This window comes from Carassius gibelio, chromosome B21 (assembly GCF_023724105.1).
Source record: "Carassius gibelio isolate Cgi1373 ecotype wild population from Czech Republic chromosome B21, carGib1.2-hapl.c, whole genome shotgun sequence".
Classification (NCBI taxonomy): Eukaryota; Metazoa; Chordata; class Actinopteri; order Cypriniformes; family Cyprinidae; genus Carassius; species Carassius gibelio.
In genome coordinates this window covers 21,575,350-21,589,201 of record NC_068416.1, presented here as the reverse complement: position 1 = coordinate 21,589,201, position 13,852 = coordinate 21,575,350, and the positions used below count along the sequence as shown (strand labels likewise).

Genomic DNA, 13,852 nt, shown 5'->3' with positions numbered 1-13,852 from the left:
TATTTTATGAAAAAGCTTGAGGCTCAAGATTGAATATGTTGTAGGGACTACTATGGTCCCCTTGGTAATGTTTGTAAGGCAAAATAACAAACATTTAACAGGCACATCATAAACGTTGTTTATTGTCATGTAAGATGCAAAAATACATTCTACAGTCAATAAATTGAAGCTGCACCCAAGCATATTTTAAAAGGCAGGATCTCCAAACACATAACGTACCTCAATAATACACTGTAAAATGGCATTATTAAAATGACAATAAATGAAAATAAATAAATATAAAATGCCCAAACAATGTGGTTTTTAGTAGTGCTTTGCTTCTGACACAAACTCTGGGTGGATGATGTAGTGTCCAACTTTATATGGCTTCACCACATGGAAACAGCTGTGTCCTTCACTGCAAACCAAAACATCTGGATTTAAAAGGGATCATCTCAGCATCTCAGACATTCAGATGCATTAACAACAGAGCCAAGTTCATGCTCAAGCACACATTTACAGCTTAGCAGAATGGCATGATTACATTAAAAGCACTGAATCAAAATATCGAGTTATGTTTGAAATGTGACCAATCTCTAGTGCTAGTTAAAATTGGATTTGTAGCCCTATTTATTTATGTACTTGATTTGTGTATTTATGTATTTTATTTAGTTAGTTTTATTCTTATAAACTTTTTTAAATAAGAAATGCTGCTTTAGCACCAAAGAATATTAGAATGATTTCTAAAAGATCATGACCCTGGAGACTAATAGCTGCTGAAAAGTTAGCATTATCATTACTGGAATAAATATATATTTTTTTAAATATAAAAATAGAAAATAAATTTTTAGTTTAGAAATAATTTAAAATTTTACTGTTTTGCTGTATGATCAAATAAATGCAGCCTTGGTGAGCAAAACAGACTTTTTAATTGATTTAGTTGTTATACTATTATTTAGATTTATTTGTTTGCTTGCTTTTTGCTCTCAAGATTTTGCAATAAAATACCTGCAATCAGTAGTGGATTTTGAGCGTGATCTGTGAGGATGGGTAACCTGGTGTTTGAGGGTTTTTAAAGTTGGCATGATTTCCGTCTGCTGGTTCCAAGCTGATCTGATACGATCTGTCTCTGAATATTTCCTGAGTACAAAATATATATATATATATATATATATATATATATATATATATATATATATATATATATATATATATATATATATATATATATATATATATTCTAAAAAGTATGGCAGATGTGAACTTGAGGACAAAATCATAGCATGATCTGTTCATAAACTGAGAGTGTAGTAGTCAGAAAAATACTGCAGTATTGGTTTGGATTGAATATAGATCTGACTTATTCAAGCTCAAAAACACAAAACAATGTCATAAAATAACATTTAGGTTAAACTAAAACTAATTATGCATTGCCCATGCATTTCAAACATAGAATTGCAAAACCTTTACCCTTGACTGTTTGAGATTGTTGCATGAGCAAAGTTGTTTGTCTGTGGTTTGAGAAGCCAGGCAGCAGGTGGCAGTGTACAAACTGCAGTCGAGATCACAGGTGGTTTGGAGTCTCTTTGTGATGAGCTCTGCATTGACTGTCCATGTGCTGTTTGTACGTCTTAAAGTGAATACAAAGCAAAAAGGAAATAGTGATATATTGTGTTCCAGTATATGCAGGTACTATACACTAAAATATTTGCAATACACTGATTAGATCGATAATGACAGTGATTTTTTTGACTCAACCTCAGCTGTAGTGACACAGATTGTATTGATACCTGGATACTGGACTGATATGTGTCTGACTGGAGGTAGAAAAGCAGTAGAAGGAGTAGTTGTCTGAAAGTATTTCCGTGAGCCATATCCTGTCTGCAGCATTCTTGGCATCAGGAAGTCCTGGGTGGGAAAAGGGATTCAGAAAACTAACGCTAAGTGGCACTTAATAGCCTGTAACACTGACCCAGCAGAGGTTAGATTGTTTTGCTAACATAGTGAGAGTCGATCCCAACCTCCGATCCCTATGCAGTGGTTTGGAAACAGTGTAACCGGAGCCTCCTGTACAAGGCCCCCCACAAGTAGGTTGTTTTGCAGAATCAAGCGGCTTCAACACTCTCCAGGCGGGTGAATTATTAATGTTTCGTCGAGGCAGTCAAATTCAAGTTAATTGAAAAATGTTGGTTGTTGTTTACAGTGCTTTTCTTACCTCAATATTGCATTTTATCCCAATCGTTTTTCTCATTCTGATGTAAGTCATTCACACATTAGCAGTGAAATAATACTAATTGAGGGAATGGAAGCAAACCAACACCTCACAAAATTTCAAAACAAGTAAATAATGAATGTAACACACTTTAGGAGCTATACATTTCACTTTACATCCTATACGCGACATAACCTCTACATGTGGTTAGAAGCTTAGAGCAAAATAATATGGTATAAATGCTTATTATTAATCCCTAACTTCTAAAATATAAATTTGCAATTATAATTTATTTGATATGATCAAAAACTTTGAATGCAATGACAATAATTTGATTAAAAGTGTGTAAAGATTTATATATGCTATTCTTTTAAACATGTATTCATCAAAATATATGTTCAAAATATGTTCACCAAAATTTGAAGCAGCACAACTGTCTCCAACATGTATAATGTTAAGAAATGTTTCTCAAGTAGCAAATCAGCATTATTAGAATGATTTCTGAGGGATCATGTGACACTGAAGACTGAAGTAATGGCTGCTGAAAACACAAATAAATAAAATTTTAACATATATTAAAACAAAATATTTATTTTTAATTATAATGACTGTTTATACTGGTTTTTTTTTTCTTTGTTTTTTATTTTTTTTTTTTTTTTGAGCCAAAAACTGACCAACCTCAAATCAAGGGAATGTACAGCTCTCTCTATGTAAAATGACTACATTTATATTCAAAGGTAATATAAATCCCCTAATGCTAAAAAGAGATCCATATTAATAGAACAAATGCTTATTTCTAGTGATGATCATGTGTTAAAGTATTTTTAAAGAAACTCTTACCGGCCGTGGATGAGGATTGTTCTTGCGATACGCAGAGGACGGTCTGGGCCGGGTGGGTTTGACCCGAGCCGGGTAACTGAACTCCTCTGAGTAGGTGCTGCTGAAGTGTAGCTGAGGACCCATTTCCCCTGTGTACGGTAAGAGTGTGTCTGCAGCTCACAGACTGATTAACCCTACCTCACTCCCTCCCTCTCATAGCGCCTGTGTTCCAGTGCTGTCATGCTCCTCTTCCTCTCTTCTCTAACTTAATCCCTCAGTCCTTTCATCTTTCCATGGGGTATTCGGATTTATTGTCTGTCACCAGGATTGAGCAGCCCCAGGTTTCATTCCCCCCTCAGCCAGTGATCAATAATTCAAGCCTTAGATCCTGTGTGTCTTTTGTGGCCCCTAACTGGGAGTTAAACAGGTGAGGTGAGATCTGTTTGTTGGTCTGGACAAATCCCAGAAATATTGCTGGAAAAATAGGGATGTTGCTTTTACATAGACAAATATATATGTAAATAAAATTATATAAAAAGAATCCTACATTTAAAAATTAAAACTATGGATTATTATTAATATGAAGCCCTAACTTCAGAATGTTAATGTTCAGACATTAAACCGACATTAAACTCCACAGTAGAGTGTAACGATATGAAACCTTAGGATACATTAATTTGCTCGTGTCATCATAGTAGGTACTATATTGTGGATGCTAGTAATGAATGATTAATCCTGTATGAATGAAAGGAGTTCTTCATTATAAGAGATAATCAAGAGAGTCATTATTTAAATAAGCATTTGGCACTTATCCACAGTCACTGTGAGCACCACAAAATATCCTCTGTGGCCGTGCCAACACAAGTAAATCAAATGTCCCGTCAGCGGCCTATTATGCAGAAGACAGTGTTTAGGTTACTCAGATAGTTCCTCAGGGAAAAATGTTCCATAAATAATTAATGGCACAAAATGGGTCTGAAGGGCGGTTTCTGTCAAGTTCTACTTTTTTTAATAATCACTGACATGGAGAAAGTCCAAAAAACTGACAAAAACATCACAATGATCCACATGACTACAGTTAATCAGGTAAAGGTGCTGTAGGGAACTTTTGTAAAAAAAAAATTTTTTAATATTTATTAAACCTGTCATTATGTCCTGACAGTAGAATATGAGACAGATAATCTGTGAAAAAAATCAAGCTCCTCTGGCTCCTCCCAGTGGTCCTATTGCCATTTGCAGAAACTCCATCGCGCCCGGTAAAAAACAACCAATCAGAGCTGCGGTCCGTAACTTTGTTTGTGTTCAAAATGTAGAAAAATTTAATATAATAAGCGAGTACACCATGAATCCATTTTCCAAACCGTGTTTTTGGCTTGTCCTGAATCACTAGGGTGCACCTATAATAAGTGTTTATATTCTGACTATTTTAGATTGCTTCGGGGGTACCGCGGCGGAGTAACCCAGTACCTTTGTGATTCTTCATAGACATAAACAGAGAGAAGTAGTTCCGGCTACGATGTTCTTCCGCAAGACACAAGCAGTTCTGTTTATTAACCGCTAGAGCATCAAAAGTTCCCTACTGCAGCTTTAACACCATGTGAAGTAGAAAAAAAAATGTGTGTTTGGCCATAAATCATGATAAAATCCATCTATATATTTGTTTTGGGCTTATTTTGTTTCTAAACAGTGCTTGATCTGTTGCGAGATGACTTTTTCACTGGAGAAAACAATATTATGAAAAATTAATGATCGATATGTTTATTACAAACACAGCTTTCTACTTCATAAGACATTGATTGATGGACTGTATTACTTGTGGATTATTGTGATCTCATCATCTGCTTGGACTCTCATTCTGATGGCACCCATTCACTGCAGAGGATCCAATGAGCAAGTGACAGAATCTTAAACTTCTCCAAATCCGTTCCAATTAAAAAACAAATGCGTTGACATATTGGTAACTTGAGTTTAAATTTTCGTTTTTTGAGTGACCAGTCATTTAACAAAACAAGTTATATTAATCCTTTGAAACATTATCAACTGGTTTTCATAAGCTTCTTTTTCATATAGGTGTTCAGTGACAATAATTCCACTACATATAGGTGACCCAGTCCCGCTCACTCTTACTTGGCATCAGGTTCCTTTTTTAAGTGACTCATAATTTATCCATGAGTTCCGTTCTACTCCTGACATATCATATTTAATTTAATTTTGTCTCTTTGCCCTCATTGACTAAAGTGTAAACATACAGTCAAGTTCCAAAAGGATTTCTGATTGCAGAATGTAACCAACTACTAAAAGAGAGAAGTGATCTTTAATTTAAAAAAGGTAATCAAACAGAAAGAGACTGCAAGGGAATTATAAAATACAAGGTATAGTCACTTTAAATTCTAGACGTGAATTCCAAAAATGTTCAGTCCTCACAGGCATTGCATTGCCCATTTTTTAGACATCTCTGTGTACTGGTTCTTTGATGTGTCTGCTTTACTCCAGTTTATTGGTGCTTGGCTTTCACAGTTGCTTTCAGTTTAGTGTAGACATTGCCAAAGGTCTGCAAACAAAAATAAATTATTAAAATAAATTAACCAAGCACTTTCAAGAAATATGGGATTACAGATTCTGATTACTGATAGACTTTCAATTCTAACCTGACCACAGCTCTCTAATTAGTTTGGTATACATTACCCACGGCTCACCTGGATTGCATAATAAACTATTCCAAGGTATCCAGCTATACAACCACCCAAAAACAGGTCAAAGGTGGCAGGCTTCACCCTAAACAACAACAAAAAAAATGTGAATATTAAAATGAATAGTAAAATGACAATTAATAAAAAGGAAAATATTAACAAACTAAATAAACTAACTTACCAAGAGAGAGAAAAAAACTTGCACTAGAATACATTTAAATGTTTAAATGATTTCAGAATAACTCTTTCTAAAATAATAATAAATTAATTCATTTTAGTTATGAATACATTGTTTATTATAAAAAAAATTATTAAACAAAAATAAAAACAAATATACTCAGTTAATACACTGAATGTAGAAATTGGAAAATACAAAAACTAAACTTGCCAAAGGAACAAAAAAAAAAAAAAATAGAACAATAACAAAAGAACAAGGGATTTTAAGTTAATCTTATTTAAGTTTCTTTTTGAATGTCTTGTTTCATTTGGAAATGCACCATATTACCAATGTAAAAAGGGTTTTTAATGCTGTTTCAGGGTGACTTTAAAACCATCTTCAAAGCCTCAAAACAACAAATGAGAAGACTCACCTGTACATCATCATTGGTTGTTTCATTTGATCAAAGAATGTGATTTCAGGATCCCTAGAAAAGTCAGACAAAACAGGCTAAATGTGTCTGTATCGGTGTGTGTTTGGGTGGGTGTGTGTTTGTAGTTTTGCTGTTTTCAGAGAGTGTGTTGGTAAACATTGTTTGAACTTTTGCTACAGGCAAGGTAAAAAAAAAAAATGAAAGCTGGCTCTGTGAATTTTTGCGTCTTTGAAATCTGCATCTGTAAAACATCTACAGAAGTCTTGCTCCAGGCCATTGATGAGGTGAAATATTTTGCTCGTGTCTGTGTGTGCGTACCTGCGGTCCAGGTGGAATGTGTGTCTATGGACCTGCCGCAGATAGTGTTTGAACTCTTGCTCCAGGCTGCTGATCAGGAGTGTGTGTTCTGGCTCTCTGTCCATCAGCTGAACGGCTCGTGGAACAGACGTTATCATGGTCATCAATGCAGACAAACGGTAGTCTTGAATATCCTACATGGCAAATAAGGGTGCACAGTTTTAGGTTTACTTTATAAAATGAGTGAAGTTCAGACATTTAGGGTCAGTAATTAATAAAAACTTAGCACATTTATATAATAAGGTTACATTAAATTGATCAAAAGCGACAGTAAAGACTTGTTTCTTTAGCCTGATGAACAACAGAGCAGAAAAAAATGTTTTACCAAACTGCCCTTGAAAACCTGCATGTCCTTAGCAGACCCCTACAGAAAAAAAGTATGTATTAATGAAAAGTGCAAACAAAGACAAAATTGGTCTGTGTGTGCTTTCAAAGTTAGCGAGAACGTATACATTTGGTGAGACACTCCAAATGTTTGCCTCACCTTGTCTGAAAGATTGTACATGAATCTTGCCAAGGACTCAGCAATAATAACGGTGTTCCGCTTGAGTTTTCTGATGTCCACCTGTGCCCTGAACAGCCAGAAATAACAGTGAAATGAGAAGCAGTGCATCTATCATTTCAAATGTATTCTGAAATACAGTATATGCTTTAACAGAGCCGCATTGGATAGAAAACTTAATTCACACTTGTTTTCAAGGATTAAAGAAGTCTTAAAGGTACGAAAGGAGATTCATTATGGAATGGCACTGGAAAATATACATGTAACTCGAAAGATATCACTAAATTAGTAAAAAATAATAATAATAATAATAATAAAACTTTGAATCAGTAAGTCAGAAGATTTTGAAGCTCTTTCCACCAGTCGATTATTTCACACATTCAAAATGCAGCCATTAAATGTGAATCAGGAAGCTAAGTTAAAGCAGATTATTCAAGTTTACACCACATTTAGCTTCAAGCAGGTTTCAGTTGTTCATTTATCATGCAGGAATTCTATTTCTATATTTTGGTGGGATGGAGTGGCTAATTCATTTACTACATCTGACAGAAGTTCCAGAATGGAATTTTCAAAACTTTTGAAAACATTTGTTAGGTTCTTCTCACATGGTGTCCAGTATTGATCCTCTTAGCTCTGATTTAGGGTTCTCAATGTGCGACAGAGTGAATCCTGGGATACGTTTCATTCCGTAGCGCTCGTGATCCCAAGCCAAGGTGGCCTCCTGCAGGTTGATCTTCTTATGGACAGTTCCAAATCTAACCCAGGGGAACCTGGCAGAGATGATCTGAAAACACAGAAAGGGAAAAGGATGTACAAGAGGGTCAACTGATAATCAACATTTAACTTCAAAACCAACCGAATGCAACTCTGCAATTCAACTTAACCTGCTCCAGCTGCTGAATAAAGCTGTACTGAGGTGTTCCAGGCTTAGGTGGTCGTGAAACATGTAGGAAAAGCTCGTCTCCAGTGGCAAGAGAGTCCAGACATAGAACAAACGCCACATTATCATGCAAAAGGCTAGATTCTGTAAAGAGAGATCCAGACTTCAAACTTTGGTGTTTTTATTTTATTTTTTTTATTTTAGGGCATAATTCTTACAGTGCGATAGAAGACCCATTTTTGGATCCCAAAGAATCTTTCAGAAAACAGTTCTTAAAAGAACCATTTTTTCTTAGTGTGAAGAACATTATAATAAATCTAAAGAACCTTTTTCTGCTATAAAGAATCTTTTTTGATTGCAAAGTTTCCATAGATTTTAAAGGTTATTTATGGAACCATAGATGCCAATAAAGAATCTTTATTTTTACAATAATTTTGTAAAAATAAAGACAATGTTTTGACTTTGGGAGTGTAATATGTTTCAAGAATACACACCTGCATGGTCCATATTTTCCTCCAGCCAACGCTTGGTGCCCAGGAAATTATATTTACCACCACCAGTCAGGGAGAATAAAAGATGGTACCTAAAAAATGTTGATAAAAAAAAAAGAATATGAATCAGGTAATACAAGCTACTGTGTTCATGTTACCAGTTTCTTACTCATTTTCCTAACACAAACATTTAAGTTTATAAACTACAGAAAGTACTCACGGAGCTTGGCTTCGTGGGTCGCTGTAGAGAAGATGAAAGAGTCGAACCAGCTCGAGAAGAACGGTGACGCCACTGCCATTAGAGTCTGCACCATACGCCAGCCACTAAACACACATAAACGGATCACCCACACATACAATCTAATAAAACACACTAAAATGGGAAAATAAAAACCCTTTCACATACTTTAAGAATTAAAAGTATGTGAAATTCTTTTTGTAAATAAGAGATGGCTCAAGTATCAGCAATATACTAAGCATACAGCCAAGTACATTGTTTCACTTTATGAAGCACCAATGGATGTGATCTGCCAGGTAGTGACTGTAAAACTCATTATTACCAGTGGGAAATTTTACCATCCGTACCCGTAAAACACAGTGATAATAAAATGCTTTGCTGTGATTACAAGATTACCACAGTATCATTACTGGTACTTAAATTAAATGTACCGTATTTAAGCATACTGTAAATTCTATTACACATGGGAATCATATGGAATTCGATGATCAAGATTTCCAATTTATTTTTTAGTCAAAGAGTAATTGGTTATGGAATCTGTTGGACTAGACTAGTCATGTTGCATAGATATGATTCAATAAAATACAAAAATTGATTAATTGTGCTGTATGTTTCTGGTTAACAAAATAGAACCAACTCCTATGTGTCATTAGTTGCAAATCATACTACATTGATAATGCTTTTTTGATTTGGTTGTGATTCACCAAAAAGAACCGGCTCATAAAAGTATTTGTTCAGGAATTGGATAGTTTGCATCTTTTTTTTGAGTCATTAAAAAGAACTGACTCATAAGACTCATTCTTTTGGCAATTGGACTTGTTGTGCTGCATGTTTTTGATTCACTAAAATGAATCATTCATTCTGATATACAGTACTGTATGTTTCACACTGAATAAAGCTTTGGCAGTTCTGAATTACATTTGTCAGTTCCCAACACTAAATTCAATATAGTTTTCCCTGGTTGGGTTTTGAGAGGCCGGCAATGTGAATAAGTTAATTTTTCTAATCAAGGTGTTTGAAAAGGTCAGTTCCCACAGCAAGTGAACCATGTGAATTGAAAACATACATTAATCATTCCCAACCATGTTTGGGGGGAGTGTGATGTATTATGTGACCAAAAAAATGATTAAGCATTTATAAATATACGATCAGGAAGGTTGTTTCAGTCTAGTTGTGCTGGGTGTGTGTGTGGGCATTAATAAGTGTTACTTACAGGAGCAAGACCGAACGAGTCATAATGGGCCGTAATTACAATAGTGGGTGGGTCTTCTCCCAGTCCAGGAAGTACTCCCTTGAAATGAAGCAATAAATCGACTTGACTGACAGGTTTAATTATAGCCCAAACGCTATTACGTTGTAGAGAAAAGGATAGAGTTGCTGTGTGTGGGTAGATGTCATTCTCACCTCTAAACTAATGATGGTGGTATCAGTAATAGGCTTGATGGGGGAGTTGTTGCTTGCTAATATTTGGAAGGCAGTAGTGGTGATGATACTACGGAGAACTGAGAAAACAGAAAGATGATTCACACGACTATGAATATTTACAAAGTATAGCGCTTGGTACACTCCAAAAATACGTAGGCCTAAGATTTATGTATGTATAATTAATGCATATATAATTTCCATTTGGATTGCACAGTTTTATTCTAACTAATAAACTAAAACAAAAATCAAACAAACCGAGAAAAACAAAACAAATCAAACAGGTAAGATTTCTGTAATAGTACTAATAAATAAAACAACGAAAATTTGAATATTTCATTTTAATTGTATATTGCTTGTTTCATGTCATATTTTAATCACGTTCATACTTTTTAACAGATTAAACAGAATTATGCTAATTCTAAACCATCTCAATAAATACATTTTTTAAATCAATTTAAATATTTAAATAAAATCAGCTAGATGCAGAGGTAATAGTAACCATTGCCTTTGAAAAATTAATGCAGAAATCTCTTTTCTGTTCCACGAATGTATTACTTAGAATTTGTTTTTGAATCTTAAATCACAGCATTAATATTTACTTAGCATTGGTGTTTAATTAATAATGGTGTAATTTTTTTTTAGCTCTGTTAGGCAAGTCATTCACTCACATGCACCTACAATGATATTTTTAGTTATTATTATTTTGTATTTTATCTTTAACCAATCAAACTTGAATAAAACTTTAAATAACCCCCCCCCCCAAATGTTTTACTAAATATGTCATACTATAATGCATAATTGTAAATGCGAGTGGCTACAGCAGTTACAGCCAAAGTGTTATATTATTATTATTATTTTTTTTTATTACTTGTACTCCGCAGTGTCCCTCTCACCTCTCACTAGAACAGAAGCAGATTTAGTTGCTGCAGCCTGAGTGACCTCTTCATACATACAGAGCAGCTGGTCGTCCTCTGGGACCACATATACAGGCATGAGGGTCTCCTTCTGCAGGACCTGAGATTCAGCCACCATAAAGCCCTAGAGACAGGAAATTCATTTTCTGACCTTTAGTTGACCAAGCTGGGGAATTGAGAGGTATTTAATGTAATCTACTTCCTTCATTGATCACAGATAACCTACAGTTACTGGAAGAAACAATGAATCAACAGCAATACATCAAACGTAATTGTGCATAACTGCAAGAGATGTTCCTGAATGACCTGCACAATATCCTCTGGTACTGAAGAGATGTTTTGGGGTAGCAGTATCAAAAGGGCTGCTGCATTCTGCTTTTTGGCCTCTAGGTAGCGCTCTGTGGAGAAATCAGGCAGCTTCATGATCACACATCTGCGAGTCAGACTTGTATCCACAGCTGATCTTGCTTCTGCCACCACAATAGCTCCACGGCAACCTGAGGGTCAAAGGTCAGAGTCTAAATATCATGATCACCTTTGATACAATGAAATTAGTGTGTGCCCTTTTCAAATGAGTGCATTCTTAATTAAAACAGGAAATTAGATGGAGTGTTTTTCACGTCTGTCTAAATCAGTAAGGAATTCAGAATTCAATTCAAGTTCAATTCTGTGGTTCAGCATCTTTTAAAAAATACATCAAAGCCATTGCTGAATTCAGAACTGCATTCTACTCTTACTATTTTGACCTTATGTTTCTATGGGAGGAATAGTATGAGTAGTATTCAGTTCTGAATTCAACAAAGTTTGAAATAGCATACTGCCTATTTCCCACAATGCATTGTGTTTGATGTGTTCTTCCATTTTAGTCTGACAAAAGCAGTCAAGTTCGAAATCAAGATTTTTTTATTAAGTCTCTTGTCTTTTTTAAGTCTCGTATGCTCACCAATGCTGCATTAATTTGATCCACAATACAGTAAAACAGCAATGTTATGAAATATTATTACAATTTAAATCTATATATATATATATATATATATATATATATATATATATATATATATATGTGTGTGTGTGTGTGTGTGTGTGTGTGTGTGTATATGTATATGTATATGTATATATATATATATATATATATAAAATATACTTTAAATATATAGCTGAGTTTTTAGTTAAATGTAAAAAAAAAAATGCTACTTAATATTAATGTTGATTCCTTGATGAATAGAAAGTTTAAAAATAGAAATGGGATTCACAAAATGGGATTAAAAACTAAATTTATTTTTCACTTTTTATTCTTCTCATCCAGTGACAAAAGTATTATTGGGAAAGAAATGAGCAAATAATGTTTTGATGTAAATGCACAACTATAGATATTAAGATACACTATGACTATTTTATAATTACAATTTAGTAAAACTAAAAATGATGCAGTAATTTATTCCTCACTCTCATCTCATGTCATTCCAAACCTGTATAACTTTTCTCTTCTGTGCTATATAAATGGAGATATTTTGAAAAATGTTTCAGTGCATTTTGTCCATAGAATGTAATTCAGTGGGCACCACAATTTTTGGGTTAGCTTCTTCAGTATTTCCTTTTGAGTTCGGCAGAGGAAAGAAAATCAGTCTTAATAAGAGAATAGCAGACAGAATTGTAGTTTTTGTGTAAACTTTGCCTGTTACCATGTTTGTCCTGATGTAAATTGTATTGCTGCATCCTGTATGCATTGAACTCATAAGAGGACGCAGCTGGCAGGGCAGACGCATGCAGGAGGTGCACTGACAGCAGCAGAAGTGCCACCACTTTTGAGGTTTGAAGACTCATGCTGACACCCCACATTTGAGTCCTAAAAGATGTCTATGAAAAATGCAAGATGGAATATTAAAAACAACTTAAGCTGCATGTGTATATTTGTAGCATTAGCCAATAATACATTGTATGGGTCAAAATTATTGATTTTTCTTTTATGCCGAAAATCATTAGGATATTAAGTAAAGATCATGTTCCATGAAGATATTTAGTAAATTTCTTACCATAAATATCAAAACTTAATTTTAGATTAGTAATATGCTTTGCTAAGTACTTCATTTGGACAACTTTAAGCATGATTTTATCAATATTTAGATTTTTTTTGCACCCTCAATTAATTTCAGCCAAATATTGTATCCTATCCTAACAAACCATACATCAAAGGGATGCTTATTTATTCAGCTTTCAGAATATATATAAATAATTCACCCTTATGACTAGTTGTCTTCCAGGGTTACGAACAGCAATACATCTAACAGCAAAAATAAATTTGTATCCAAAAGATCCAGTATTATGCATCGTGTAAGTTATGGAGAATATGGACAAATGGTAACAGTAATTGCTGAGTATCGACTGCAGCCTTAGAACTTCACATCAATATACTAATTATATTGAGATGTGCTGCCATGTGTAAAACTTGATTAAATACATACAATAGGTGTAATGAGATATTATAGCAGTACTAGGCCAAACATGGCCCTAGTTTGAAACTGGAACTCACCCAAAGTCCACGTTAGGTCTTCCTCAGTTTGGTCAAACGATCTGTCTTGTGCTCGGAGCAGAATGTGATGTCCGAAGCATGGCCGGGACAAGGCTTAGAGAGGCCCGCAGGTAAGCCTAGTGCACCATCTGGCCCAGACGGGATAAAGCCAGGCTAATCAGTCCTCTCCTCCAATCCCACACAACCTACAACACTTCCACACCCCGCTTTCCAGTTGTTACAATT

At 34.7% G+C, this 13,852-nt stretch overlaps 2 protein-coding genes across 2 annotated transcripts; both read right to left on the bottom strand.

Moving 5' to 3' along the window:
- Window positions 1–122: 122 nt before the first annotated feature.
- Window positions 123–3,402, bottom strand: LOC127986509 (uncharacterized). The gene is made up of 5 exons (XM_052588782.1): window positions 3,032–3,402; window positions 1,770–1,887; window positions 1,450–1,609; window positions 988–1,119; window positions 123–397 (listed from the first exon to the last, which is right to left on the bottom strand). Exons 1-5 carry the CDS (start codon window positions 3,152–3,154, stop codon window positions 304–306), a joined length of 627 nt encoding a protein of 208 aa, XP_052444742.1. The 5' UTR covers window positions 3,155–3,402; the 3' UTR covers window positions 123–303.
- A 1,903-nt stretch (window positions 3,403–5,305) lies between these two features.
- Window positions 5,306–13,752, bottom strand: zgc:109965 (Nicalin-1-like). The gene is made up of 16 exons (XM_052587656.1): window positions 13,628–13,752; window positions 12,780–12,954; window positions 11,404–11,594; window positions 11,077–11,221; window positions 10,163–10,260; window positions 9,972–10,049; window positions 8,741–8,844; window positions 8,524–8,612; window positions 8,034–8,173; window positions 7,755–7,933; window positions 7,132–7,219; window positions 6,973–7,011; window positions 6,609–6,781; window positions 6,291–6,344; window positions 5,707–5,785; window positions 5,306–5,561 (listed from the first exon to the last, which is right to left on the bottom strand). Exons 2-16 carry the CDS (start codon window positions 12,934–12,936, stop codon window positions 5,505–5,507), a joined length of 1,671 nt encoding a protein of 556 aa, XP_052443616.1. The 5' UTR covers window positions 12,937–12,954; window positions 13,628–13,752; the 3' UTR covers window positions 5,306–5,504.
- Between the last annotated feature and the right edge of the window lie 100 nt (window positions 13,753–13,852).